The sequence below is a fragment of the Coregonus clupeaformis genome, chromosome 21 (genome assembly GCF_020615455.1).
Source record: "Coregonus clupeaformis isolate EN_2021a chromosome 21, ASM2061545v1, whole genome shotgun sequence".
Lineage (NCBI taxonomy): Eukaryota > Metazoa > Chordata > Actinopteri > Salmoniformes > Salmonidae > Coregonus > Coregonus clupeaformis.
The window spans coordinates 6,270,951-6,297,495 of record NC_059212.1 but is presented as its reverse complement, the minus strand read 5'-3'; the positions used below and the strand labels follow the sequence as shown (position 1 = coordinate 6,297,495).

The following is a 26,545-nucleotide window of genomic DNA, read 5'->3' as shown; positions in this document are numbered from 1 at the left end:
TCGTCACTTCCTTCAAAGCAAAGATTCTACACAACAAGCTTCACTGCTGCACGATTCTGCCAATATTTGCTGGTTGAAGTCAGCTGATGTTTTCAAAACATTGGGTATTCTCAAAGACACATGGATATAGCAGCCAGACATGTAAGTATCTATTACTCAGATTATTACTTATCAATGCATTATCAATTTGCATGGTTATTAATGTATATTAGTCTTGTCATATTAATTTTTTTATTTTAATTTTTTTAACCTTTATTTAACCAGGTAAGTCAGTTGAGAACAAGTTCTCATATGTTTATTCATCATATCGCAATATTATTCTACAATTGTTACAACACATCATTTTATTGGTGTAGAAATAATACAGAATAGAACAGCCATTAGTAGGTCAGGTTGAAGGATCGGCCAGAAGTGTCCAATAAGACAACCTGCCCTGAAGCTTATCAGGGCAAGAAAAACTTGTTTTCTCCAAGAAGCTGTTGGAAAACATCCTCTTGAGACGACGGGCTAGAGACCCTTGCACCCTCACTTCCTATAGCCTTGCTTCTTCGCTGTCAATGGCTGTGTTGACAAAAATGTGTTACTTGGATCTCTGAGCAACACCGCTACATTTGTACAGATTTCTTCAACCAGAGACACTGAAAGTACTGCCACATGTGGCCTTTTATGGAGCGACCTTTCGTTCTTTTTTCTCTCTCTTTTTAGCACCCATGGATTCTGCGATTGCAAAGCACTGTCCAGAGCTTGTAGCCGGTGAGCGAAGCGGTCATACGGCTGTAGTTGAGGGAAATTTCCTGTACGTGTGGGGAGGCTACGTGGTAAGCAAAAAACTGTAAAACAGATGGAACAGTTTGAAGAAAGCCTACTAGCAAATATCTTTACAAACATTGTCAATGGAAAGGCTTGAATTTATGTTAAGCGTTTCAATATTTCACTAATATGTTGTAGGGATATGCAAAATTATTCAATGCAGTTATGCAATAAATGTTTATTTTTTTCCATACAGTATTGATGAATATGCAAAGCTAGAATTTAAGAATGTAAAGCAAGGTATTCCATCTTCCCATTCAGAAATCTAAAAATAGATTAACTTTTACGTTTGAATTGTTTTCTGCAGTCAATTGCTGCTGCTGAAGTTTTCCTACCCAATGATGAAGTCTGGTTTTATGATTTAGAAAGAGGTGTATGGTAAGAATATTAATGTAATTATAACTAATTGTATTTTTGTATATGGGAAGTATATAGATAAACACATTTCAAAGATTATGAATGAATAAATTGATGTAATAAAAAAGCTTGGAACCTTGGAAAACTACAGTCTAAACATCTTTTTAAAAATCTAGTCTACCCACGAAAAAAATTATATGCAACAATTTACTCAACGATTTCACTGAAACCAATATATAATTAGATGGCAGACTATGTAAACACTACAAGTGATCATTTTTAAGCTCTGCATCGCATGATCAGTGGTGTTAGGTCTACTGCATAGTTGCTAGAATGTTATTACATTGACACAGTGGAATATTAGTATTTAGAGAGTTAGGTAAACTTTTAGAATGTAGAATTGTGTTCAAATTCTAGACATTCAGGGTGCGGTTGTAAATTCACTCTAGAGTGTCAGTGTGCGCTCTGGGCGTTCGTAAATTCGTAGCGTTGTCAGATTGTCAGTTCATATATTCAGAGCGTTTCGCTCTAAGAGCGGGCACACTGGATGCTCTGGTCGAGAAGTAGGGTTGATCCCTTCTTATTATGGGTGCGTTTGTAAATTCACTCTGGCTATCTACTCCAATTTCAGAGCACTCTCGTCTATGAGTGCAGAATAACTGATTAATTTACGAAGGTGCAACACCCGTTGAATATGACCGGTGTCAGTAAACGTCGGCAAAAAAAAACGTTATTAAATTGTTGCCATAACACAGTTACAGTCACTAACCCTCTTGATAACATGAAAACACTAACCAGCTCTGCTAGGGCGAGTAAAATGGTCAAGAGTGTGGTGCTCTCTCATATGTGTCTGGAAGTAGCTAGCAAGCTAGCCAACGTTAGCTTGGGTGCTTTACTGCGGTCGTGAGGTCAGAACGCTCGGATCAACGCTACTCCTCGGCCAGAGCGTCCAGTATCTCAATTTACCAACGGACAATCTGACAACGCTCTGAATTTACGAACGCCCAGAGCGCACTCTGGCGCTCCAGATTAAATTGACGAACTCACCCTTTACAACGGCAGTCAAGCACCCACGCCAACTGCCTAAAGAGTTGGCTAGCTTGTTACTTCCAGACACAAATGAGAAAACACCTCACTCTGAACATTTTACTCGCCCTAGCAGAGCTGGTAGAGCTGCTAGACTGTTGTCATGTTATCAAGAGGGTTCATGACTAACTGTGTTACCTGGCAAACATTTTATTCCGTTTTTAGTCGATGTTTACTTACACCTGTCATAACAACCGAGTTTAGGGCGTTCTTAAATTCCTCAATTATTCTGCGCTCTGGCACTTTTAAACCAGAGCACTCTGAAATCGGAGTAGGTTGCCAGGGTGAATTTATGAACGTACAATTACATATCATTGTTTAAATATTCCCCATGTAATGTTAATGGGGAACTAACATGGCTGTTGTAGTGTAATGTAAATTCATCATAATTCTAATTCTAGACATTCAGGGTGCGGTTGTAAATTCACTCTAGAGTGTATAGTATTTTAAAAAATATTTGTCAGTTGTATAGTATTAAAAAAAATATTTGTCAGTTGTATAGTATTTAAAAAAAATATTTGTCATGTATTGTTAATGGGTAGCTAACATGGCTGCCATAGAATGTTGAAGTGTCATGTAAATACATCATAATGCAGAAACCGCATTGGTTCAACTCGCTAAATACATCTGGTCAATTGTATGCTTTATGTGCAATGTGTGTTCTGGAATTAATTAGCTGCAGAATTGAAACCCTAATTTCCCTGTTCTGTTTGTTCTCCAATCTGAAGGGAAATGGGCAAGATGTCTGGAGAGGTCCCACCCCCAATGTCAGGCACCTGTGGCTGCTCTCTGAATGGAGACATGTACATATTTGGGGGATGTAATGACAACGGACAGACCAATCAGGTAAACTCATTCAACAGAAAAAAAGGCTTGAGAGCATGTATTCAACGTTGTGTCTCAGAGTAGGAGTACTGATGTAGGATTCGTTTTTTCCTTTTAGATCATAATGAACAAGATTACATGGGCAGGGTGGACCTGATCCTAGATTAGCGTTCCCACTCTGAGACACTTGATGAATACAAGCCCTGATGTACAGTACATTTGCAGGGATGTGTGAAAATCCTCAATAGTTTACAAAACCTTACATTGTTTTGTTCACATTTACATGCTGAAATGATCTGTGTTTGCAGCTTTACTGTGTCAATCTCCTGGATGGGAAATACAGCTGGAGGAAAGTGAACCATAAGAGTGGCTCCACTCCCTCACCCAGAGATAAGCTCTCTTGTTGGGTTTTCAATGGCAGGTAAACATTCTTTATGTAAATAGAAAGATCGGCAGGGTTCAGATTACACATTTACTATTGGGAGTGGTCTAAAGAAAAGAGTGTGCTGGCCCAACTAAAGTCTTTCCTACACTTATGGAGTTTCCCAGCTCCCCTGTAATATGAACCCCATGTGATTGGAAGATGTTTTGGTCATTCTGTAGTAATATGAACCCCATGTGATTGGAAGATGTTTTGGTCATTCTGTAGTAATATGAACCCTGTGTGATTGGAAGATGTTTTGGTCATTCTGTAGTAATATGAACCCCATGTGATTGGAAGATGTTTTGGTCATTCTGTAGTAATATGAACCCCGTGTGATTGGAAGATGTTTTGGTCATTCTGTAGTAATATGAACCCTGTGTGATTGGAAGATGTTTTGGTCATTCTGTAGTAATATGAACCCCATGTGATTGGAAGATGTTTTGGTCATTCTGTAGTAATATGAACCCTGTGTGATTGGAAGATGTTTTGGTCATTCTGTAGTAATATGAACCCTGTGTGATTGGAAGATGTTTTGGTCATTCTGTAGTAATATGAACCCCATGTGATTGGAAGATGTTTTGGTCATTCTGTAGTAATATGAACCCTGTGTGATTGGAAGATGTTTTGGTCATTCTGTAGTAATATGAACCCTGTGTGATTGGAAGATGTTTTGGTCATTCTGTAGTAATATGAACCCCATGTGATTGGAAGATGTTTTGGTCATTCTGTAGTAATATGAACCCTGTGTGATTGGAAGATGTTTTGGTCATTCTGTAGTAATATGAACCCTGTGTGATTGGAATATGTTTTGGTCATTCTGTAGTAATATGAACCCCATGTGATTGGAAGATGTTTTGGTCATTCTGTAGTAATATGAACCCCGTGTGATTGGAAGATGTTTTGGTCATTCTGTAGTAATATGAACCCCGTGTGATTGGAAGATGTTTTGGTCATTCTGTAGTAATATGAACCCCATGTGATTGGAAGATGTTTTGGTCATTCTGTAGTAATATGAACCCCATGTGATTGGAAGATGTTTTGGTCATTCTGTAGTAATATGAACCCTGTGTGATTGGAAGATGTTTTGGTCATTCTGTAGTAATATGAACCCTGTGTGATTGGAAGATGTTTTGGTCATTCTGTAGACTCATCTACTTTGCTGGATATGGTCATAAGCAACTTGATGACATCCGTAACAACAGAAGCTTCCTGATGGATGAGGCATCAACGTTAAGGGTAATTTTTCTTCTGGGTGCAATTATGTCCAAAGGTATACATTCATTTACTATTAACTTTCCTTATTGTATGGATTAGTAATATTGTGCTTTGTAGGTGGATGACATCTATTGGGGATGGAACAATGAAGTCCATATGTTTGACCCAACATCGGCCAGTTGGAGTGAACCACATACCAGTGTATTACGGACATTAAATTGTGTTTACATACAAAATAAAGCAATTCATTCAGTGGATATACAAAGATATGGTGTTGTCATAGCATATTATTAACAGTATAGCAAATAAGGCAAGACACTTAAAATATGATAGTTTCTTTGTGGATATCTAGCTACACTGTAAATGTTGTTTTTGTCTACAGGGTCGTGCCCCTGACCCCAGAGCTGCCCATGCCAGTGCAACACTTGGCCACAAAGGATACGTATGTGGGGGCAGAATAAGGGTGAGATGATTCATCCCAACTCCTCTCCATGGTTGCATTGACACAGACACAGAAACCTTAAAGTGATACAACGATTCAAAACATCTTCCAATCACACAGAGTACACCACATCAGTCACTGGCTTCATCAATAAGTGCATCGATGATGTCGTCCCCACAGTGACCGTACGTACATACCCCAACCAGAAGCCATGGATTACAGGCAACATCCGCACTGAGCTAAAGGGTAGAGCTGCCGCTTTCAAGGAACGGGACTCTAACCCGGAAGCTTATAAGAAATCCCGCTATGACCTCCGACGAACCATCAAACAGGCAAAGAGTCAATACAGGTCTAAGATTGAATCATACTACACTGGCTCTGACGCTCGTCGGATGTGGCAGGGCTTGAAAACTATTACAGACTACAAAGGGAAGCACAGCCGCGAGCTGCCCAGTGACACAAGCCTACCAGACGAGCTAAACCACTTCTATGCTCGCCCGAGGCAAGCAACACTGAAGCATGCATGAGAGCACCAGCTGTTCCGGACGACTATGTGATCACGCTCTCCGTAGCCGATGTGAGTAAGACTTTTAAGCAAGTCAACATTCACAAGGCCGCTGGGCCAGACGGATTACCAGGGCGTGTACTCCGAGCATGTGCTGACCAACTGGCAAGTGTCTTCACTGACATTTTCAACATGTCCCTGACCGAGTCTGTAATACCAACATGTTTCAAGCAGACCACCATAGTCCCCGTGCCCAAGAACTCTAAGATAACCTGCCTAAATGACTACCGACCCGTGGCACTGACGTCTGTAGCCATGAAGTGCTTTGAAAGACTGGTCATGGCTCACATCAACAGCATAATCCCAGAAACCCTAGACCCACTCCAATTTGCATACCGCCCCAACAGATCCACAGATGATGCAATCTCTATCGCACTCCACACTGCCCTTTCCCACCTGGACAAGAGGAACACCTACGTGAGAATGCTATTCATTGACTACAGCTCAGCATTCAACACCATAGTGCCCTCTAAGCTCATCACTAAGCTAAGGATCCTGGGACTAAACACCTCCCTCTGCAACTGGATCCTGGACTTCCTGACGGGCCGCCCCCAGGTGGTAAGGGTAGGTAACAACACATCTGCCACACTGATCCTCAACACGGGGGGCCCCTCAGGGGTGCGTGCTCAGTCCCCTCCTGTACTCTCTGTTCACCCATGACTGCATGGCCAGGCACGACTCCAACACCATCATTAAGTTTGCCGACGACACAACAGTGGTAGGCCTGATCACCGACAACGATGAGACAGCCTATAGGGAGGAGGTCAGAGATCTGGCCGTGTGGTGCCAGGACAACAACCTCTCCCTCAACGTGACCAAGACAAAGGAGATGATTGTGGACTACAGGAAAAAAAAGAGGACTGAGCACGCCCCCATTCTCATCGACGGGGCTGTAGTGGAACAGGTTGAGAGCTTCAAGTTCCTTGGTGTCCACATCACCAACGAACTATCATGGTCCAAGCACACCAAGACAGTCGTGAAGAGGGCACGACAAAGCCTATTCCCCCTCAGGAGACTAAAAAGATTTGGCATGGGTCCTCAGATCCTCAAAAAATTCTACAGCTGCACCATCGAGAGCATCCTGACTGGTTGCATCACCGCCTGGTATGGCAACTGCTTGGCCTCTGACCGCAAGGCACTACAGAGGGTAGTGCGTACGGCCCAGTACATCACTGGGGCAAAGCTCCCTGCCATCCAAGACCTCTATACCAGGCGGTGTCAGAGGAAGGCCCTCAAAATTGTCAAAGACTCCAGCCACCCTAGTCATAGACTGTTCTCTCTGCTACCGCACGGCAAGCGGTACCGGAGTGCCAAGTCTAGGTCCAAAAGACTTCTCAACAGCTTCTACCCACAAGCCATAAGACTCCTGAACAGCTAATCATGGCTACCCGGACTATTTGCACTGCCCCCCCACCCCATCCTTTTTACGCTGCTGCTACTCTGTTAAGTATTTATGCATAGTCACTTTAACTCTACCCACATGTACATATTACCTCAACTACCTCAACTAGTCGGTGCCCCCGCACATTGACTCTGCACCGTTACCCCCCTGTATATATAGCCTCCCTACTGTCACTTTATTTTACTTCTGCTCTTTGTTTTTCTCAACACTTTTTTTTTTTGTTGTTGTTTTATTCTTACTTTTTTTGTTTAAAATAAACGCACTGTTGGTTAAGGGCTGTAAGTAAGCATTTCACTGTAATGTCTGCACTTGTTGTATTCGGCGCATGTGACCAATAAAATTTGATTTGATTTGATACTGGACATACAAGTTTAATGAAACATAGGACATTTGACTCGTTTTTTTTTTTTTGCGCTGGTTTGGAATAAGATCTTCTGTTTTTCTTTTCACTTTTAGGAATCCAGGACAAGTGACATTCATTGTCTAGATCTAGAATCATGGACATGGTCTGAAATGTAGGTATTTACAGTTCACTCTTTCAAATGCTCAACTTAAAATGGTTACTGTCCTGTACTATACTGTTATCACATCATGCTTGATTATTTTATTTATTTATCTGTTCTTTCAAAATGGCTTTTCCAGAGTACCAGCATCCACTGTGCCAATGGGAAGGTCGTGGCACACCCTCACTGCAGTATATGATAGCGCTTTGTTTCTATTTGGAGGACTGGGTATAGACTGCGAACCAATGAGTAAGTCATTTACCCATGCAGGTTCCCAATCCTACCTCTGTACCTTATGTTCCATGGAAACGTGGCATTATTTGGTTTTCTAAAAAAAATTGTTTTATCTCCAGGTGATGGCTGGGCATTTGATGTTGAGACAAAGAAATGGAGAGCGCTTGAGCATCCATACATGAACAAACCAAGGTAGTGTATGTTTAATGACAGTTAAATGACTTAAATTATATCAGAAATTATTTCATTTTCCAATCTGAGGAATGTACCTAAAATGTGCAAATGGTAAAACTGTTAACACATTGTCTGACTCAGAGTGAATTATAGGATCTCTATGTAATTCTATGATATGGGCCTCATTTCCCAGAGCTTTCGTAGCGTTAGTGTTTCCTAGAGCCTTCGTTAGTAACGTGGCCCTTAAAAACCTTTGCACATCAAGTGATCCAGACCACCCGTAGAGCAGCCAAAGTGCATCGTTAGAAGATCTCTGCTAAACATCAAGATGTTTAGGCTGTCTGACTGTGACTGCCGAGAACTTCAGAACGAAGTTGACTACAAATAGGAAAGTTCCCAAAGTATTTGCAATTGTTACAAACAAGTGAAGGATACAATTATGTTTCAAATGTAAACCAAGATGACTGCATTAAAAGATACTTAGGCTACATGGGGCTATAAAGGCTATTTCAATCATATTGAAATCAATTTAATGTTCAATCAATTTAGTTATATTTTGCGACTTAGCTACTGTCTGTAAAATTGTTTTGCCTTAATGTGTTTCATGATGTGCGCAATGACGTGCCCAATCTGTGATTTAGTGCATTATTATTGGGTTAGCATAATAAGACTCCTCAATAGCCTATTTGCAGCCATAGGTGGTAGGCTAATATCTCTCTAGCAGCGGATCTGTTGTCAGTATTGTGGAATAGTTATAATGTTAAGGTAAGATTTGAATGGAGAAAACGGATCCTGTCAGGATCTGGTCTAACGGCGCACTTTACGAACGTTCTCTCTACGTGCTTGTTTGGGAAACACTTCAAAAGTTGGCTCGTAAATAACGATGCACCTGGGCCTATTTAAAAAAAAATAATAATTGGGGGGGGTAGATTGTAACTTCCATCAATGTAATTGTCTGCATCACTTCCAATCCCCCATGTTTTTTATATATATACTCCCCTTTATTACTTTTCAACCCCGCCATCCTTTCCCTACTTGGGGTAAATTAGTGAACAACAATGCCCAGGCCTCTACTTCCGGTCTATACTTACTATCTACACCTTATGGACACAGTCAATTTTACAATAATTATATTTTATTTGTTTTTGCTCCTGAACTTCTTCTACTCTCAACCTCTCCGATCATTTTCATGATGTCCATTCGGTTTGCTTCTATATGCCATATCTTTCTAACTGTGCTCTTTCCCAAAAGCTCCCAACATACAACCTATATACTTCAAATCAAATCAAATCAAATCAAATTTTATTGGTCACATGCGCCGAATACAACAGGTGCAGACATTACAGTGAAATGCTTACTTACAGCCCTTAACCAACAGTGCATTTATTTTAACAGTAGGGAGGCTATATATACAGGGGGGTACCGGTGCAGAGTCAATGTGCGGGGGCACCGGCTAGTTGAGATAGTTGAAGTAATATGTACATGTGGGTAGAGTTAAAGTGACTATGCATAAATAATTAACAGAGTAGCAGCAGCGTAAAAAGGATGGGGTGGGGGGGCAGTGCAAATAGTCCGGGTAGCCATGATTAGCTGTTCAGGAGTCTTATGGCTTGGGGGTAGAAGCTGTTGAGAAGTCTTTTGGACCTAGACTTGGCACTCCGGTACCGCTTGCCGTGCGGTAGCAGAGAGAACAGTCTATGACTTGGGTGGCTGGAGTCTTTGACAATTTTGAGGGCCTTCCTCTGACACCGCCTTATTATGGACACAGTATGCTTACATTATTAGTTATCTTGTTATTATTTGTTGTTATTTGTTATTAGTCCCATCCTTCAACTCCATTCAATACCTCCCATCTATCTCTTAACACCATCCATATAGGATTTCTATTTGCCATATATATTTCAACCGTACTGTGATGTTTTACAAAAGTTCTGAACCTTTCTATTCTCATTGCTTCTACAGATTGTGAATTAAAAATAAACATTTTTGCTAAAAGTATTATTATATTATTGATCGATTGACTATGACTTTTCAGATCACCCGGTAATGCTATCTGCAAGGTTAGCTCCAGGTAAATATTGCAATCCTTTAGCCATTCCTGGACCTGTGTCCAAAAACAAGCTACAAATGGACAGAACCAAAACAAAAAGAACTCTTCCCAACTATTTTGCAATCTATATGGGACGGCTGTCAATCCTTTGGTCCTTAAGTGAAACTGATATACTTTTTTATTTATCACAGTTTTCCTTAACCAATTATGTTCTTTAATGCAAGGCCGACAGACAAGTTCCTTACTTTCTCCCCCTTCCACTTTCCTCTTCCACTTTTGCGGTAAGGCTGCAATTATTTCGTTGTAATTTTGGGTAGAACAGACATTTCCATATGTTTTTGTTAGCTGCATGTGCGACATAACTCCACCAGTCCTACCGATGATATCATTTACGAAGATTATACCTTTTTTAAACATTCTGTCAAAAAATAAAGGTTTTTTGTCAATTAGTATACTTGAATTTAACCACAATATTTGTTGCATTATTTGTTCTGTCGTTTCTGGAGGATTAAATTGAAATTGCAACCAACTTTCTATGGCTTGTTTTAGAAATAGTGATATTTGGGAGATGATTTCCTTTTCAAATAACTGAAAATGAGTGGTTGTAATCTGAATAAAGGGAAAAAGGCCATTCTTGAACATTGGGTGAGACAATCTTACTAATTTGCTTGAGCTTGGCCTAGTTTCCCGATAGCGATGTAACCTAGGCTTAAGAGTGTTAACAATGCAGCTTTCCTACAGCGGTCGAAGATGTAACATGCGTTTCCCAAAACACCTCGCAGAGAGTGCGTCGTTGAGCCATGTGTCGATGCTGATAGGATGGAAAGAAAGCCAGCGCTGCTCTCTGGTCAGCTTTCCCCATTCAACTTTTACCTAAACATTGGAATTATTCCACAGTACGGACGACGGATCAGCTCCGTCCCATGGCTGCAAATATTGAGGTGGCTTATTCTAATGCTTACCCTATTATTAATACATTAATTCAAGATTTGACAGATCATTGAGCACATGTTAGGCTACACATCATTAAATATATTTAAGCAAAAAGTAGACAGTAGCCAAATACATCCCAATTGAATGAACATGAAATTGATTAAAATATTATTTAAATATAGAGTGCCTTCAGAAAGTATTAATACCCCTTGACTTATTCCACATTTTGTTGTGTTACAGCCTGAATTCAAAATTGATTAAATATATTTTCCTCATCCATCTACACACAATAACCCATAATGACAAAGTGAAAACATGTTTTTAGAAAATGTTGCAACATATACAGTGAGGGAAAAAAGTATTTGATCCCCTGCTGATTTTGTATGTTTGCCCACTGACAAAGAAATGATCAGTCTATAATTTTAATGGTAGGTTTATTTGAACAGTGAGAGACAGAATAACAACAAAAAATCCAGAAAAACGCATGTCAAAATGTTATAAATTGATTTGCATTTTAATGAGGGAAATAAGTATTTGACCCCCTCTCAATCAGAAAAATGTCTGGCTCCCAGGTGTCTTATATACAGGTAACGAGCTGAGATTAGGAGCACACTCTTAAAGGGTAGGTAGGGGTAAAGTGACTATGCATTGATAATAAACAGCGAGTAGCAGCAGTGTAAAAACAAAAGGGGGGGTTCAATGCAAATAGTCCGGGTGGCCATTTGATTAATTGTTCAGCAGTCTTATGGCTTGGGGGTAGAAGCTGTTAAGGAGCCTTTTGGACCTAGACTTGGCGCTCCGGTACCGCTTGCCGTGCGGTAGCAGAGAGAACAGTCTATGACTTAGGTGACTGGAGTCTTTGACAATTTTTTGGGCCTTCCTTGGAACATTTGACCTTGTGTTTTAGGTTCTTGTCCTACTGTTTTGGAATATTTTTATTCTGTACAGGCTTACTTCTTTTCACTGTCAATTAGGTTAGTATTGTGGAGTAACTACAATGTTGTTGATCCATCCTAAATTCTCATATCACACCCATTAACCTCTGTAACTGTTTTAAAGTCACCATTGGTAAACAGTACTCCCCACTTGGTAAACAGTTCGACCACATCATTAATAAACACTGGTACATCTTGAGCACTGATCCATAACTAGAAAATACGTTTAAAGAACCCCTGCGGGTAGTCTTCAGACGCGCCCCAACATCAGTCAAATGGTGGTGAGGTCTGATCTTCCACCAGTGCCAGGCAGTACCTTTCTAGACAATGTTCCTGACGGTAACTATAGATGTGGCGGATGTACCCAGTGTAACTTCACGAACAAATGTACAATGTTCAATCATCCTATTACGGGAAAGGCCATTAAGATTAAGGGCATCATTACATGTTGCAGAAAATATTTGATATACCTGATCAAGTGTATTTGTGATCTATGCTATGTAGGAAAAACTAAATGAGCTCTGAAAACAAGGACAGCAGAACACAGGAGTAATATCAGGACCCTTGACCAGAGAAACCCTGTGGCTGCGCATTTCATGGTGGCTCATCACAACATTAGCTCTTTGAGATACATTGGCATCGAACATGTTAAGACTCCCAGGAGGGGTGGAGATACTGATAATCTATTATTGAGAAGAGAATTGTATTGGATTCACCGTTTGTGTACCATGTCTCCAAGAGGTCTGAACCAAGAGTTTGATATCAGACCATTTCTTACATGAATATGTCACTTTACTTTGATTTGTCTTGCCTTCCAGGTTACCCACTTGGTCATTTTGTAAATATATATTATTTTCTGGAACCACTACATGTACCCATCTCACTGTTATTAAATTATTAGAGATTATTAGACACAGATGTTTTTTGCACCCACCATGCGTCATGTCCGCAATGGTCATGTGAGGTAAAAGTTGTATATTTTGGGATGTGAGAACTCAGTTTGTTTGACCTGACGAAGATCAGTTTTGGATCGAAACGTTGTCAATAAAGCGGTGAATTGGGTGCTTTCTTGTTCTATAAAAGTCACCATTGGCCTCATGGTGAAATCCCTGAACGGTTTCCTTCCTCTCCGGCAACTGAGTTAGGAAGGCTGCCTGTATCTTTGTAGTGACTGTGTATTCATACACCATCCAAAGTTTAATTAATAACTTCACCATGATCAGAGAGATATTCAATGGCTGCTTTTTTTTTTTTTTTACCCATAGCTGCTCTTCTTTGCGAGGCATTGTAAAACCTCCCTGGTCTTTGTGGTTGAATCTGTGTTTGAAATTCACTGCTCGACTGAAGGACCTTACAGATATTTGTATGTGTGGGGTACAGAGATTAGTTAATCATTTAAAAAATCATGTGATTATTACCTCGACTAGCCGGTGCTCCCGCACATTGACTCTGCACCGGTACCCCCCTGTATATAGCCTCCCTACTGTTATTTTATTTTACTGCTGCTCTTTAGTTATTTGCTTTAATTTTTTTTGCTTAACACTTTTTTTTATTTTTTTTACTTTGCATTGTTGGTTAAGGACTTGTAAGTAAGCATTTCACTGTAAAGTCTACACATGTTGTATTCGGTGCATGTGGCAAATACAATTTGATTTGATTTGAGTTGCAGCGATGGGACAAGACTGTAACTACAAACTGGGGAGAAAAAGGGGTAAAATAAAAATAAAAATAAAGTTACATTGCAACTGGGAAACCAGGCCCTGACCTTTAAAAGTCTCAATTTTATTTACTTTCCACCCTCAGGTTGTGGCACACAGCATGCCAAGGGAAGGACTCTGATGTCATTGTTTTTGGGGGTAGTTGCGACTACATCCTCCTTGTAGACACAGTAAGTATTACGGAAGCCACTTTAGAATAATTGTAATTGTATGGAAACCACACAGGGAACTTATCAAATCATTCAATGGTGAAGGTGCATAAAGATGACAGCCCTCATATACATTTTTTAAAACATTTTTAGTCATTTAGCAGACGCTCTTATCCAGAGCGACTTACAGTTAGTGAGTGCGTACATTTTTTCATTCTGGTCCCCCGTGGGAAACGAACCCACAACCCTGGCATTGCAAGCGCCATGCTCTACCAACTGAGCTACACGGGACTACGTATACTTACCACAAATGCCTCGTTTGCTCAGTTCGCCGTTACTCTTTTTTTGTATCGGCATTAGCGCAGTATACATGATCCCAATTCTAGCTCCAAGACAGCGGCAATTTGAAAAAAAAAAACGAGTAGATTAGATAGTAGATTTTGCTGATTTATAGGCACAGTAGTTTAGGAACTCTGTGGATAGTGCTAAAAACAATGATGTAATACACTATATATACAAAAGTATGTGGACACTCCTTCAAATTTGTGGATTCGGCTATTTCAGCCACACCCGTTGCTGACAGGTGTATAAAATTGAGCACACCACCATGCAATCTCCATAGACAAACATGGCCTTACTGAAGAGCTCAGTGACATAGAACTTGGCACCGTCATAGGATGCCACCTTTCCAACAAGTCAGTTCAATTTCTGCCCTGCTAGAGCTGCCCCGGTCAACTGTAAGTGCTGTTATTGTGAAGTGGAAACATCTAGGAGCAACAACGGCTCAGCGGCAAAGTGGTAGGCCACACAAGCTCACAGAACGGGACCACCGAGTGCTGAAGCGCGTAGCACTTCAAAATCGTCTGTCCTCGGTTGCAACACTCACTACCAAGTTCCAAACTGCCTCTGGAAGCAACGTCAGCACAATAACTGTTCGTCGGGAGCTTCATGAAATGGGTTTCCATGGCCGAGCAGCCGCACACAAGCCTAAGAGCACCATGCGTAATGCCAAGCGTCGGCTGGAGTGATGTAAAGCTCGCCGACATTGGACTCTGGAGCAGTGGAAATGCGTTCTCTGGAGTGATGAATCACGTTTCACCATCTGGCAGTCCGCCGGACAAATCTGGGTTTCGTGGATGCCAGGAGAACGTTACCTGCACCAATGCATAGTGCCAACTGTAAAGTTTGGTGGAGGAGGAATAATGATCTGGGGCTGTTTTTCATGGTTTGGGCGAGGCCCCTTAGTTCCAGTGAAGGGAAATGTTTACGCTACAGCATACAATGACATTCTAGACGATTCTGTGCTTCCAACTTTGTGGCAACAGTTTGGGGAAGGCCCTTTCTTGTTTCAGCATGACAATGCCCCCGTGCTCAAAGCGAGGTCCATACAGAAATTGTTTGTTGATCGGTGTGGAAGGACTTGACTGGCCTGCACAGAGCCCTGACCTCAACCCCATCGAACTCCTTTGGGATGAATTGGAACGCCGGCTGCGAGCCAGGCCTAATCGCCCAACATCAGTGCCCAACCTCACTAATGCTCTTGTGGCTGAAGAAGCAAGTCCCCGCAGTAATGTTCCAACATCTAGTGGAAAGCCTTCCCAGAAGAACAGAGGCTGTTATAGCAGCAAAGGGGGGACCAACTCCATTTTAATGTTCGATGAGCAGGTGTCCACAAACCTTTGGTCATGTAGTGTATCTGAATTCCTCCATCTTTATGCACCTTCGTCATTGGGATGATTTTACCATTTGTGACAGGAAGGAGATTGCTTGGTAGTATGTTAAAGCATATATTATTCAAATTCATGAACAGAAAGTGTCTATACAGCACTCATTTATGATGAATTATGGAACATATTTATTATGAATTATGGAACACGTTTACAATGAGCTGTCGTGGTGTGGTTTATAAAACTACAATTCACTATTTTTGTCACCTTTCTTCAGGGTCACTGCAATGATGCACTTGTTTTCCAGATCCAGCCCTACCCCCTCTTTCGGTAACTATTAAATTATGATCATTCAATAAGGAAGAATCACTCAGCTAAAAAGACACTTTGATATTTGGGAAATCATGTTGACTGTGAAAAAAAACATTCTATATATAGAATGGTCCCCATACAAGTAGTTAATGAAATCAATTTTTTTGCCATTACATAGATGCTATAACATAGTGAAAGATTAATATAGTATGCTACATCTTCCAAATGCATGCCCTCTTAGTCGATACTTTCACTGTCCCTTAATACGTTTAATCTTTTTGCACAGGATATGTGAGGATTACATAGCCAAGAATGTGAAGAACTGCAAGCTGCTTCAAAAACAGCTTCCATGTATGCCCCCAAAACTTCTGTCAGCTGTACAGAGGAGAATGTCATTTTTTTGAACATCTAGGAAAATATAGCATTGTCATATGTAAATATTAATTAGAGGGAAATGTTCAATAGTAGACTACAGTAAATTGATAATGCAGAGTTCATACTCCATGTTCTACATATTACTGTTGATAAGGCCTTCAGGGTATGTGGGGAGATTCGTCTTTCAAAAGATTGTAGTTTATTATCATTATGTATCCATATATTTTTTATGTTTTACAGTTGATTTTATATAAATGACTGAATGGGTGTGTCTTCTGCCTGCAACAAAGGCATTTTAATAAACAAGACTGTTGTAATGTTTGATATCATAATTTTTACAACTACAAATTTGCTTTGGCCACCATTTTATAATAACAAAATGGTTACAACAACATTATAAAATACTTTTGAAGACAGTCATAAAAATGTGAATTCACTAAAGTTGTGTTATGGCCTTGGAATAACTATTACACAAACGCCAGGCGATTGGACGAGCCTTCTCCAGTGCCTGGCTGCTGCGCTGCCTTGTTGCCATGGTTTCGTCAACAGACAAGACCCTTGGCGGCTTGGTCCTCCGTGAACACCACAACTCGTTGGTAACCTAGTCTACAAACAACTCAAAAGTCCTGAGAACCTTTACTATCGGCAGGTTGCGAATGGTTTGCTGTAAAATATCGGTTGATATTTCTTCTAACACCTTAAAATTACTGTAGTAAAGTTGACCTCCGTGTTGTTTTGTGCTGGGATAGCAAGCTAGCTACCAGACTGAAAATACTTTGTGGCTACTAACGTTACAGTAGATAGCTTATCGCACAAATATGGAGTTCGGTTCCAAGCTCAAGGACATGAATATGACGCCGGAGGAAATAGGCCGCTTTACCAAGGCTTTTCAAAATGAGGAATTCAGAAAGATGCTGCACGAATACGCAGAAGACATATCAAAGCCGGAGAACAAGAAGAAATATGAGGAAGAAATCAAGTTGTTAGAGCAAGAGAGGGGCATGGACATTCAATTTGTCCACCCCGAACCTTACAGAGCCCTGAAGACGAGTGTGGACGGTAAACATAAGTGCTTCATCAATGTCTGCAGCAATGACATGATTCGTAAACCTGAGTTTAGAAGGGTAGACGAGGCTGGCAGAGTAGGACAGCATTGGTCACTACCCCACAGCTTGACACCTGGAACGCAAGACAGTGATGCAAAGGGAAATAAGTATACGATCTATGATGTTGTGTTTCATCCAGACACTATTCACATGGCTGGAAAAAACCCGAGATTTATGGAAATGGTTGACAACACTGCTGTTGAGGCTGTCGAGAATGGGGGCAAAGTGAAGCTAGACAAGAACAATGTGAGAGTTTTGAAAATCAAATACAAAGGGACACCACATGCTGCCGTCATGCGCAAGCCCTTACCTGGTCAACCCGCCAAGGAAAAACCTTCACCACTTGACCATCATCTCTCGTTCCCCTACCCCGACGAAAAACAACCAGACACCGCAACAAATCAAAAGGAGAGCCATAAACAAAGACAACAAAACGCCAATTCACCCAAGGAGCCAACGAAACCACATTACACTCTAAAATACAGATCATTCATTGATTTGCAAGACTTCAGGTGTTCCAGAGATTCGGCTCAGAGCCCACGCCCTAAAGAGATTGTTATCACTATTGATTTGCCTTTGCTTAGATCTGCTGGGGATGCTGATCTGGATGTGACTGAAAGACTTGTTAGATTGGAATCCAAGAAACCAGCTTACAGACTAGAGGTGCCGATGGCATATCCAGTGGATGAAAACAAGGGAGAGGCAAAGTTCAACAAGCAAAATAAACAACTGGTTGTTACTTTACCTGTTCTACCTATGAAGGAGCCACCAGTCGCTGAAGTGTCTGGCCAGCAGCTTGTCAGTGATGATGGTGAAGAGGATTTTGAGAATAGTTGTGAAAGCGCAGCGCAGTCGGAAGACACAACACGTGGCAAAGATACCCCCGATCACAGCGGACGTGGCAAAGAAGATACCCCCAACCACAGTGGTTGCAATGAAGGAGACAGCTCAGAAAAAGTTCACAGTGAAAATGCTCCATCACTCAGGTTTGAAAATCAACTCATCTCAGTCCTGGAAGACAAGAAAGATTTTTCTGAACAGTCCGGTGACATTGAGGAGGACAAGCAACACAAACTGAGAAGTGGTGAATCACACCCAGCTTCAGAGCCCACTGAGTTTGACGGCAAGACTGGGTACAATGATCAGAATGAGGGACAGTCAGATGATAAGCGTTTACATGATGAGGTGAGCCAATCATCTTTAGGTTAACGTTCATTCAGTAGAAGAAACCTTAACTATTATAGTGTTTGTCTAGCAAAAAACTGACCCTGTTGTTGAACTGTTAGGCTTCTCTTCATCAGTGCTGTTACTAACCAACATTCACTGTGACAATTTTCTTTTAGGTGAAAACAGAACCCTCATCCCTGATTGAGAGAATAGATGACCCGTCTAACACTGCAGCAATGGTCATCCCATTCAATCTTGACAACAATGACCAGGCCAAAGACTGCTCATCCCCCAAGATAGAAGAGATAGTTGAAAGTCAAGCTCCAACTAAGGATAAACAGAAGACTGTGCGATTCAGTGAGCATGTGGAGGTGGCTCAGTCTCAGGATGAAGAGGACGACGACCTGCCTGCTGAGCAGACCTTTCAAGACTGTGATAGGAGACAACAGCAAGCTGTGCTGACAGAAACCAATGAGGATGGACAAGAGGTGGTCATTAGTGATCATACTACATCTGCTGGTTTCGTTTTTCAAAACTCCTTCATCTATGACCTGGACTGAGTCTCATGTCAAGGAACTTGCTCTGTCACAAAAGATACTATATGAAGTCTGTAAATACATGTTCTGTTGCTGATTCAAAATTAGTTGAGGTCTTGCTCGAAAACCTAAAATCCTTTCATCCAATTGGGGACAATAGGATCAAGTATTTTAAATGTTTATCTGAATGAGTGACTCAGTAAGACTCCCATGTCTTCAGTATCCATTTCAGAGTTCTCATTTTGAAACTGTCCACCATAGTTATTAATATACTTCTTTCTACAAAAGGGGAAAAGGTTACATCTAGTATGTTTAGTTTTAGACGTACCATTTGCTATTAGGCCTACATGTTGAGGGTGTGGAGAAGCTCACCTTTTGAGCAACGCTTCAACAACTGTAAAATGCTGTACTCAGACCATGCCACAAGGTTCAAATCAGCTTGAAATATCAAATAAATACCACAATAAATACTAACATTTTAAAGAATTGTTTTACTGTTATAATTTTCTTGTACATTATTTGTGTATTACTACACGATGGAAACCAATGACAAATATACTTTTTTACCTCCAGAAACTAATTGAGACAATGATAGATGAGGATAGTTACTTTCATTTATTTAATTTCCTTTCAAACTTGTACCAATACAGTACAAATAAATCAACATTTTTGGATTCCACAAACGTATAAAATGTTTTATTTACACAAACACACCTTGTTTAAACAGACATATACTAAATACTTGTCATTTTAGGTTACTCAATCTGTAACACTGATTGGGAAACACTTGGTAGACAAAATGTCTGAACATCAGCATATGTCCAATCAGTGGTCACATAAGCAGTTCTGAGATGCGTGTCGGGTCCAAAGAGTTCATACTGCCCTTTACATTACAGTCTACACTGGCTGGTCACCACAGCCTTCAGAATTATACCAAAAGCATTAACCACGTTTCCATCCAACCATTTCATGCGGATGAATTATTTGACGCATGAAAAAAGTTACGACTGGGCTGATGGAAACAGGAAATGCCAGTACAATTTTATAAATGCCGACAGACAATTTGTTTGTTCGACATGGTGGGATCTTTTTGCGTCTGTAAAATTAAATTTGCGAGAAATGACGTTGGAAACGCCATTATGCGCAAATATTCATTCAATAACCATCATATCTAAGTAAACCTGGGAGTCACGCGATGATATTTTGTGTGGTCCTCCCACTACAACAAGGGAAACCATGTCGTGTATTAGGCTACAGATGAACTAACTGATGAACTTAACAGGGTGGTGAAAGTGCACGGTGATGAGCTTGATGCTACTTTCCAATAAATATCGAGGGTCTTATTCTGGTGACATGATGATCGATGCTTGGCTGCCGTTTGACAAATAATATCGCTCTTATCCACAATCATCTCATAATGTAGGTAGGCTACACGCACTGTATCTGCGAGCTGTTGGCTAGATCGCATGTGCCAAGACCAGCATGGGAACATTTTTCTATATAACGCAACAGTTTTTATGACAAAACCATCAGTAGAGTTTAAAATGTGATTGAAACCCATTTAACTTGTATTTTTTTCTTTCGGTACATGGGAATTTAACAGTATAAAGTTATATTTATGTGCACTACGTCATCACATAGCATTTATCAGCAAAAAGTCAATTTGATGGAAACATCTCTGGTGGGAAAATATGCATATTGTATTTATGCAGATTTCAGAATATTTGCGCGAAAATCTGTCGCAAATTGGATGGAAACCTAGCTACCGATTGCCATGGAACAGTTGAGGGACTTAATCATCTCAGGCCTCGCTGAAGGCATTGGTCTAGGAACTCAGAGTAACATGATAGGGAACAAAAGTGATGCTGTACCGGGGCATCTGTTCCTCCCATGTCATCCACCAATACCACAGTGTGAGAGACCAGATGCAGATTCATGCTAACTGCTGTTTTGATGTAGTAGTTCACACAGGAACGGCCACAATCACAGGTCTTGGCAACCTCCAGGTCTTGGCAAAGGTGTGCAGGGATGAGATGAGGCCCGTAAGGGATTCTATGTGGTGTAAACAAAAAACATAATTTAGTCTCAAATATCACACAACACCTTACATGATACTACACGTTTAGACTTCAAAACAAGGTAAAAGCATGTAATGGGGTGAAATGTTGAAAGGAATAATTAAACTAACCTGAGGTTGGCCACAGCCCTGGCAGCCATCTCCTGCAGTGTCAGGGGGAAGGTGAGCTGTATGGTGTGGTCCAAGGGGTTGGGATGGGCGAACGGATTATCGAACAGGTCCAGGTTCTCCAGAGTTAACTTTCGGAAGTCCCCTGGCAGCAGGGCCAGCTGGTTGTGGGCAGCTGACAGAAAGCGCAGCTTGGAGAGACGGCTGATGCGAAAGGGCAGCCACACTAGCCCATTGTCGTCCAGCTTGAGGTTGATCAGCTCTCGCAGCTGGCAGAACTGAGGCGGCAGGGCCTGCAGGCGGTTGTGACTCAGGTCGAGGTGTTGAAGTGTGCGCTGGAGGCTGGACAGGCAGAGGGCTTCACTAAAGGTCTCCAAGTGGTTGTTGTGGAGAATAAGCTCAGCCAGACAGCCCAGCTCGCCGATAGTGGCAGGAAGTGTTTTTATGTTGTTATTACTGAGGTCCAGTCTGCGCAGCGCCTTGAGGGAGAGCATTCGCATGTCCACCCGTGAGAGCTTGCAGTAAGACACCTGGAGCTGCTCTAATGAGTAGGGGAAATTGGAGGTCAGTGGATAGTCCTTCTTGGATACAATAGTGAGCTTCTTCTTGGGCTTCTCCACATCCCTGGCTCGGACGGGCGTCAGGGTAGAGAGGGGCAGGCTGTCCGTGTCGTTTCCTCTGTGAGCCAACCGAGCAGCCGAGAGGAAGTTCTTCAAGCTGTTAGCGTCAGCCTGAAAGCCAAAGAACACCGATGTCACTTGTGGTTAACAGTCAATACAACAGCTCTATTAGTACCTGTTCTCAAACAATTTGAGCATCACATGAGAAGGACTGCATTATTTATACAAGTAAATCCCTCCATATCAAACAAGTTGACATTTCCTATCTAGCCTTCAGATTGAGAAACATTCATTGTGGCGGGAAAGTGTGAGGCCTATAATAGGACATTTAAAATGCATAACGTCAACTAAGAACCCAAGGTTTTTATCATATTGTATTAGGCCTACATTTGTTCCCATGACACAGATCTCTTTGGTCTTAAGTTGTGCTAGCACAAGATGAAACATTTAACTACAAAAAGATTACAATACACATGAGATGTTATTAACATAAGTCACACAAAGGATTGCCTGATCCCTCTCACAATGCTAGCCTGGTTCCATTTCTGTATCACCATAGCCGTACGCACCACAGCTTGTCTGTGTGTGTGATGGGTTGAAAATGTGTTACAAGATCTAGGGGAAAGGTCAACACTGAACTAACACAGCTTAGAGCCATGGTCACCCATTCGAAACAACAGTCTCTCATTTGCAGCGCATGCTCCCAACATTCAGACAAGTCTGGCTGATGCATAAATATCAGATCAAGACATTTATACACTGAGTGTACAAAGCATTAGGAACACCTGCTCTTTCCATGACAGGTGAATCCAGGTGAAAGCTATGATCCCTTATTGATGTCACTTGTTAAATCCACTTCAAATCAGTGTACAGTCGTGGTCAAAGATTTTGAGAATGACACAAGTATTGGTCGTCATCATGCCGGAAAAGGCATTGGTCGTCACCAAACCGTTCTTGGATGGTTGGGAGAAGTTGCTCTCGGAGGATGTGTTGGTACCATTCTTTATTCATGGCTGTGTTCTTAGGCAAAATTGTGAGTGAGCCCACTCTCTTGGCTGAGAAGCAACCCCACACATGAATGGTCTCAGGATGCTTTACTGTTGGCATGACACAGGACTGATGGTAGCGCTCACCTTGTCTTCTCCGGACAAGGTGTTTTCCGGATGCCCCAAACAATCGGAAAGGGGATTAATCAGAGAAAATGACTTTACCCCAGTCCTCAGCAGTCCAATCCCTGTACCTTTTGCAGAATATTAGTCTGTCCCTGATCTTTTTCCTGGAGAGAAGTGGCTTCTTTGCTACCCTTCTTGACACCAGGCCATCCTCCAAAAGTCTTCGCCTCACTGTGCGTGCAGATGCACTCACACCTGCCTGCTGCCATTCCTGAGCAAGCTCTGCACTGGTGGTGCCCCGATCCCGCAGCTGAATCAACTTTAGGGGACGGTCCTGGCGCTTGCTGGACTTTCTTCGGTGCCCTGACGCCTTCTTCACAACAATTGAACCTCTCTCCTTGAAGTTCTTGATGATCCGATAAATGGTTGATTTAGGTGCAATCTTACTAGCAGCAATATCCTTGCCTGTGAAGGCCTTTTTGTGCAAAGCAATGATGACGGCACGTGTTTCCTTGCAGGTAACCATGGTTAACAGAGGAAGAACAATGATTTCAAGCACTACCCTCCTTTTAAAGCTTCCAGTCTGTTATTCTAACTCAATCAGCATGACAGAGTGACTCCAGCCTTGTCCTCGTCAACACTCTCACCTGAGTTAACGAGAGAATCACTGACATGATGGCAGCTGGTCCTTTTGTGGCAGGGCTGAAATGCAGTGGAAATGTTTTTTGGAGATTAAGTTCATTTTCATGGCAAAGGGGGACTTTGCAATTAATTGCAATTCATCTGATCACTCTTCATGACATTCTGGAGTATATGCAAATTGCCATCATCAAAACTGAGGCAGCAGACTGTGAAAATTAGTATTTGTGTCATTCTCAAAACATTTGACCACGACTGTAGATGAAGAGGAGGAGACAGGTTAAAGAAGGATTTTTAAGCCTTATTGAGACATGGATTGTGTGTCAAGAACTGCAACGCTGCTGGGTTTTTCACACTCAACAGTTTCCTGTGTGTATCAAGAATGGTCCACCACCCAAAGGACATCCAGCCAACTTGACACATCCAGCCAACTTGACCCAACTGTGGGAAGCATTGGCGTCAACATGGGCCAGCATCCCTGTGGAACGCTTTCGACACCTTGTTGAGTCCATGCCCTGACGAATTGAGGCTGTTCTGAGGGCAAAAGGTGGTGCAACTCAATATTACAAAGGTGTTCCTAATGTTTTGTACACTCAGTGTATTACACAATTATTACGTTATGAATTGGAGATGATTGAAAATCCTATTTAGGGCTGGGAGGATACAGCAATTAAATGTATGCACTCATTAACTGTAAGTCGCTCTGGATAAGAGCGTCTGCTAAATGACTAAAATGTAAAAATTTAAATGAATGTTCTATATGTTGGGTAATGTTAACTGTTCAATATGCATGCCCTAAAATGAGTTATTTCAGTGTAAGGGCTCTACTTTTCCAGCAGAAATGTAAGTAGTATGTGAACGTGAAGGCCAAATTATAGTTTTTATCCCTTTTTCATTGGAGATCAGATTCCTCCATACAGAAATGTCTAGATCCATACCTTGCTCAAGCAGATGTCAACAGCGGGCTCTTTCAGTCTCACAGTGGCTTTGCCTTCCTCAACAAACCTAGTGAAGAATGTTTCAATGTTTTCTTTTAGCTGTAGAGGAAATTGGTACACACATTAGAATAAGACGTGGAACAAAAAACTAAGTGATGGTGGATTCATCACCTAGCATGATGGTGGATTAATCACCCAGCATTTCTGGTGACTCATTCATGCAAGACCACACACTATATTAATGTCCATATTAAAGGGAAAATCCACTCAAAAACTATATTTGCAACTTTTTCTCATTAGGTCACTGTTAGTACAGATTTTGCATCATTATGTGGCCGGTGACACTTTGGTTCTTGAAAGTCTAATATCTTGAAAACTTGACTGCTAAAATACAAAACATTTTAAGACTGTATAAACTAGTGATGGCGGGAAAACAAAGATACAGTTACATATCAGGATATTATTTTTGACAATATATCATATCGTTTTGACAATATCCCAATATTATTTTTGCGCTAGTTGGCTGTACCTGCAACAAAATTCCAGTATTTGTCCTTCATAGCTTGTTCTCCATCTTCTTTTTAAATAAAAGCCTATTAGTTTTCAGCACTTTTATTTCCATGACTGATCAAAACTCATTATCATGGCTCTCTCTTGTCCCTCTGCAGCAGACATATGGTGAGCAATGTGTTTGGAACATCGAATCGCAATACATATCGTATGGCCAACTAAGTATTGTGAGAATATCGTATCGTGAGGTCCCTGGCAACTCCCTGCCGTAGTATCAACAGTGGACAAATGAAAAAAATACCCTAAATAGTTTAACACAAATTAACAAGCTTTTTTCCCCAAGTTATCTCAGAAAATGGATTTCAATCAAATGCAAGTCATTCATTCTACAATGAAGTAATCATACATTTGGAAAGTAGCTATATCAACCAACAAGGTCAAGAAGTTGGGTGATTCTTCCTGTGTACTTGGGGTATACCTGTAAAACATAGACTACATAGTTAGACAACTGGTAGTTAAATAAACAAATAGCTAGATACTAACCTTATATTTTGAGCCTGTCCTATCCTTTGCTGTACAGATCATTAGATAGATGTTATGGCGTTGTGTGGTCTTGTCCACATGTCTCCCAATAGACAGCACAGCCCTTGCTCCTTTCCCTTTGTTTTTCATCCCATACGTGGGAAGCATCCGGTTCACGACTTCGACATCGCACTGAAGCTTCATTGCTCGAGATGTATAAATAAATGCGTGACCTGTGTTAGTTCTGTAAATATATCCCAATGAATGTGTTCAAAAAAATTTGCCAAACCAAACGGGCAGTTTGACCCCATGCATGAGTTTGGTTTAACACAACCTGCTGGCATAAAAAAAGGTAGCCCTTGGCCTTGTCAATCCACTACCTGCATAGGAAGATATGTAAATCTTAGCTACAAACTAGTTATAAAAACGCCCAAGTCAATACATGGACATCTGTTATCTGCTAGCACTGGGTGAAGTCAGCAAAACAACGAACCCTAGCTAGATAGCGACGTTAACGTCACTAGCTAGCTACATCGTTAGCTGGCTAGGTTAGTTGCTAAAAAGGTACAACAGCATAATATGCACTTACGTTGGCAAACTGCAAGTTATGACACCAGAACTAACGAAATGGTTAAATCGCTTTACCGGACCGTTATGGAATACAAGCGTTTACAAAAAAAAAACCATGCAAGTCATCTCTCTAGCATGCAAGCTAAATAGCCAACATGGACTCTAAGAATAACAAGGACATTTAGCTACCAAAGATTTTCTAACGCCGTCAATTTCGCGCGCGCGAGGGAAGAGAAGTGCTAAACGTACATGCGCAGAAACGTTTTTTTTTAGAACATGTTCTTTGGTCGTGGCTGGAAGGGTCCAGCATTTGTAAAATGAACGTCAAAAGTTTATTTATTTTTATCTTTGCATTTTTTTTATTTTTTATTTTAGTTAACCCTAACCCTTTTCTTAACCGTAACCTAATTATCCTGCTACGTTAATTCCCCTAACCTGCTACGTTAATTCTCCTAACCTGCTGC

General features: G+C 41.2%; 3 protein-coding genes across 7 annotated transcripts; 2 read left to right on the top strand and 1 right to left on the bottom strand.

Annotated features, from left to right (window-relative positions):
* The first annotated feature begins 3 nt into the window (after positions 1–3).
* On the top strand, positions 4–16,498 carry LOC121539024 (kelch domain-containing protein 1). 4 transcript variants are annotated; one of them, XM_041847209.2, is made up of 15 exons: positions 4–141; positions 706–818; positions 1,118–1,188; positions 2,982–3,099; positions 3,387–3,499; positions 4,648–4,738; positions 4,835–4,918; positions 5,100–5,180; positions 7,583–7,641; positions 7,769–7,878; positions 7,983–8,055; positions 10,073–10,108; positions 13,759–13,843; positions 15,767–15,819; positions 16,088–16,498. In XM_041847209.2, exons 1-15 carry the CDS (start codon positions 87–89, stop codon positions 16,203–16,205), a joined length of 1,260 nt encoding a protein of 419 aa, XP_041703143.1. In that variant the 5' UTR covers positions 4–86; the 3' UTR covers positions 16,206–16,498. The 4 variants fall into 4 exon arrangements, with proteins under 4 accessions (XP_041703143.1, XP_041703144.1, XP_041703146.1 ...); XM_041847210.2 differs by lacking the exon at positions 10,073–10,108 and having other exon boundaries at positions 5–141; XM_041847212.2 differs by lacking the exon at positions 1,118–1,188 and having other exon boundaries at positions 40–141.
* Positions 16,499–16,769: 271 nt separating this feature from the next.
* Positions 16,770–19,818, top strand: dnaaf2 (dynein axonemal assembly factor 2). Its single transcript, XM_041847213.1, has 2 exons — positions 16,770–18,467; positions 18,626–19,818. The coding sequence occupies exons 1-2, from the start codon at positions 16,995–16,997 to the stop codon at positions 19,007–19,009; spliced, it is 1,857 nt and encodes a 618-aa protein (XP_041703147.1). The 5' UTR covers positions 16,770–16,994; the 3' UTR covers positions 19,010–19,818.
* Positions 19,819–20,605: 787 nt separating this feature from the next.
* lrr1 (leucine rich repeat protein 1) lies at positions 20,606–26,319 on the bottom strand. Of its 2 annotated transcripts, XM_041847214.2 has the most exons (5): positions 26,101–26,319; positions 25,533–25,891; positions 24,480–24,578; positions 21,174–21,901; positions 20,606–21,037 (listed from the first exon to the last, which is right to left on the bottom strand). In XM_041847214.2, exons 2-5 carry the CDS (start codon positions 25,713–25,715, stop codon positions 20,782–20,784), a joined length of 1,266 nt encoding a protein of 421 aa, XP_041703148.1. In that variant the 5' UTR covers positions 25,716–25,891; positions 26,101–26,319; the 3' UTR covers positions 20,606–20,781. The 2 variants fall into 2 exon arrangements, with proteins under 2 accessions (XP_041703148.1, XP_045062006.1); XM_045206071.1 differs by having other exon boundaries at positions 25,533–26,319.
* Between the last annotated feature and the right edge of the window lie 226 nt (positions 26,320–26,545).

Bases quoted from the DNA above. Each gene is read 5' to 3' on its own strand.
- LOC121539024 (XM_041847209.2), top strand. From the start codon at position 87: ATGTTTTCAAAACATTGGGTATTCTCAAAGACACATGGATATAGCAGC. The intron at 7,879-7,982 runs GTAAGTCATTTA...TTTTATCTCCAG, and splicing joins TATAGACTGCGAACCAATGA to GTGATGGCTGGGCATTTGAT. The intron at 10,109-13,758 runs GTAAATATTGCA...TTCCACCCTCAG, and splicing joins ATCTGCAAGGTTAGCTCCAG to GTTGTGGCACACAGCATGCC.
- dnaaf2 (XM_041847213.1), top strand. From the start codon at position 16,995: ATGGAGTTCGGTTCCAAGCTCAAGGACATGAATATGACGCCGGAGGAA. The intron at 18,468-18,625 runs GTGAGCCAATCA...ATTTTCTTTTAG, and splicing joins ATAAGCGTTTACATGATGAG to GTGAAAACAGAACCCTCATC.
- lrr1 (XM_045206071.1), bottom strand. From the start codon at position 25,715: ATGAAGCTTCAGTGCGATGTCGAAGTCGTGAACCGGATGCTTCCCACG. The intron at 24,579-25,532 runs GTTAGTATCTAG...TTTCCTCTACAG, and splicing joins GGACAGGCTCAAAATATAAG to CTAAAAGAAAACATTGAAAC. The intron at 21,038-21,173 runs GTTAGTTTAATT...TACACCACATAG, and splicing joins AGGGCTGTGGCCAACCTCAG to AATCCCTTACGGGCCTCATC.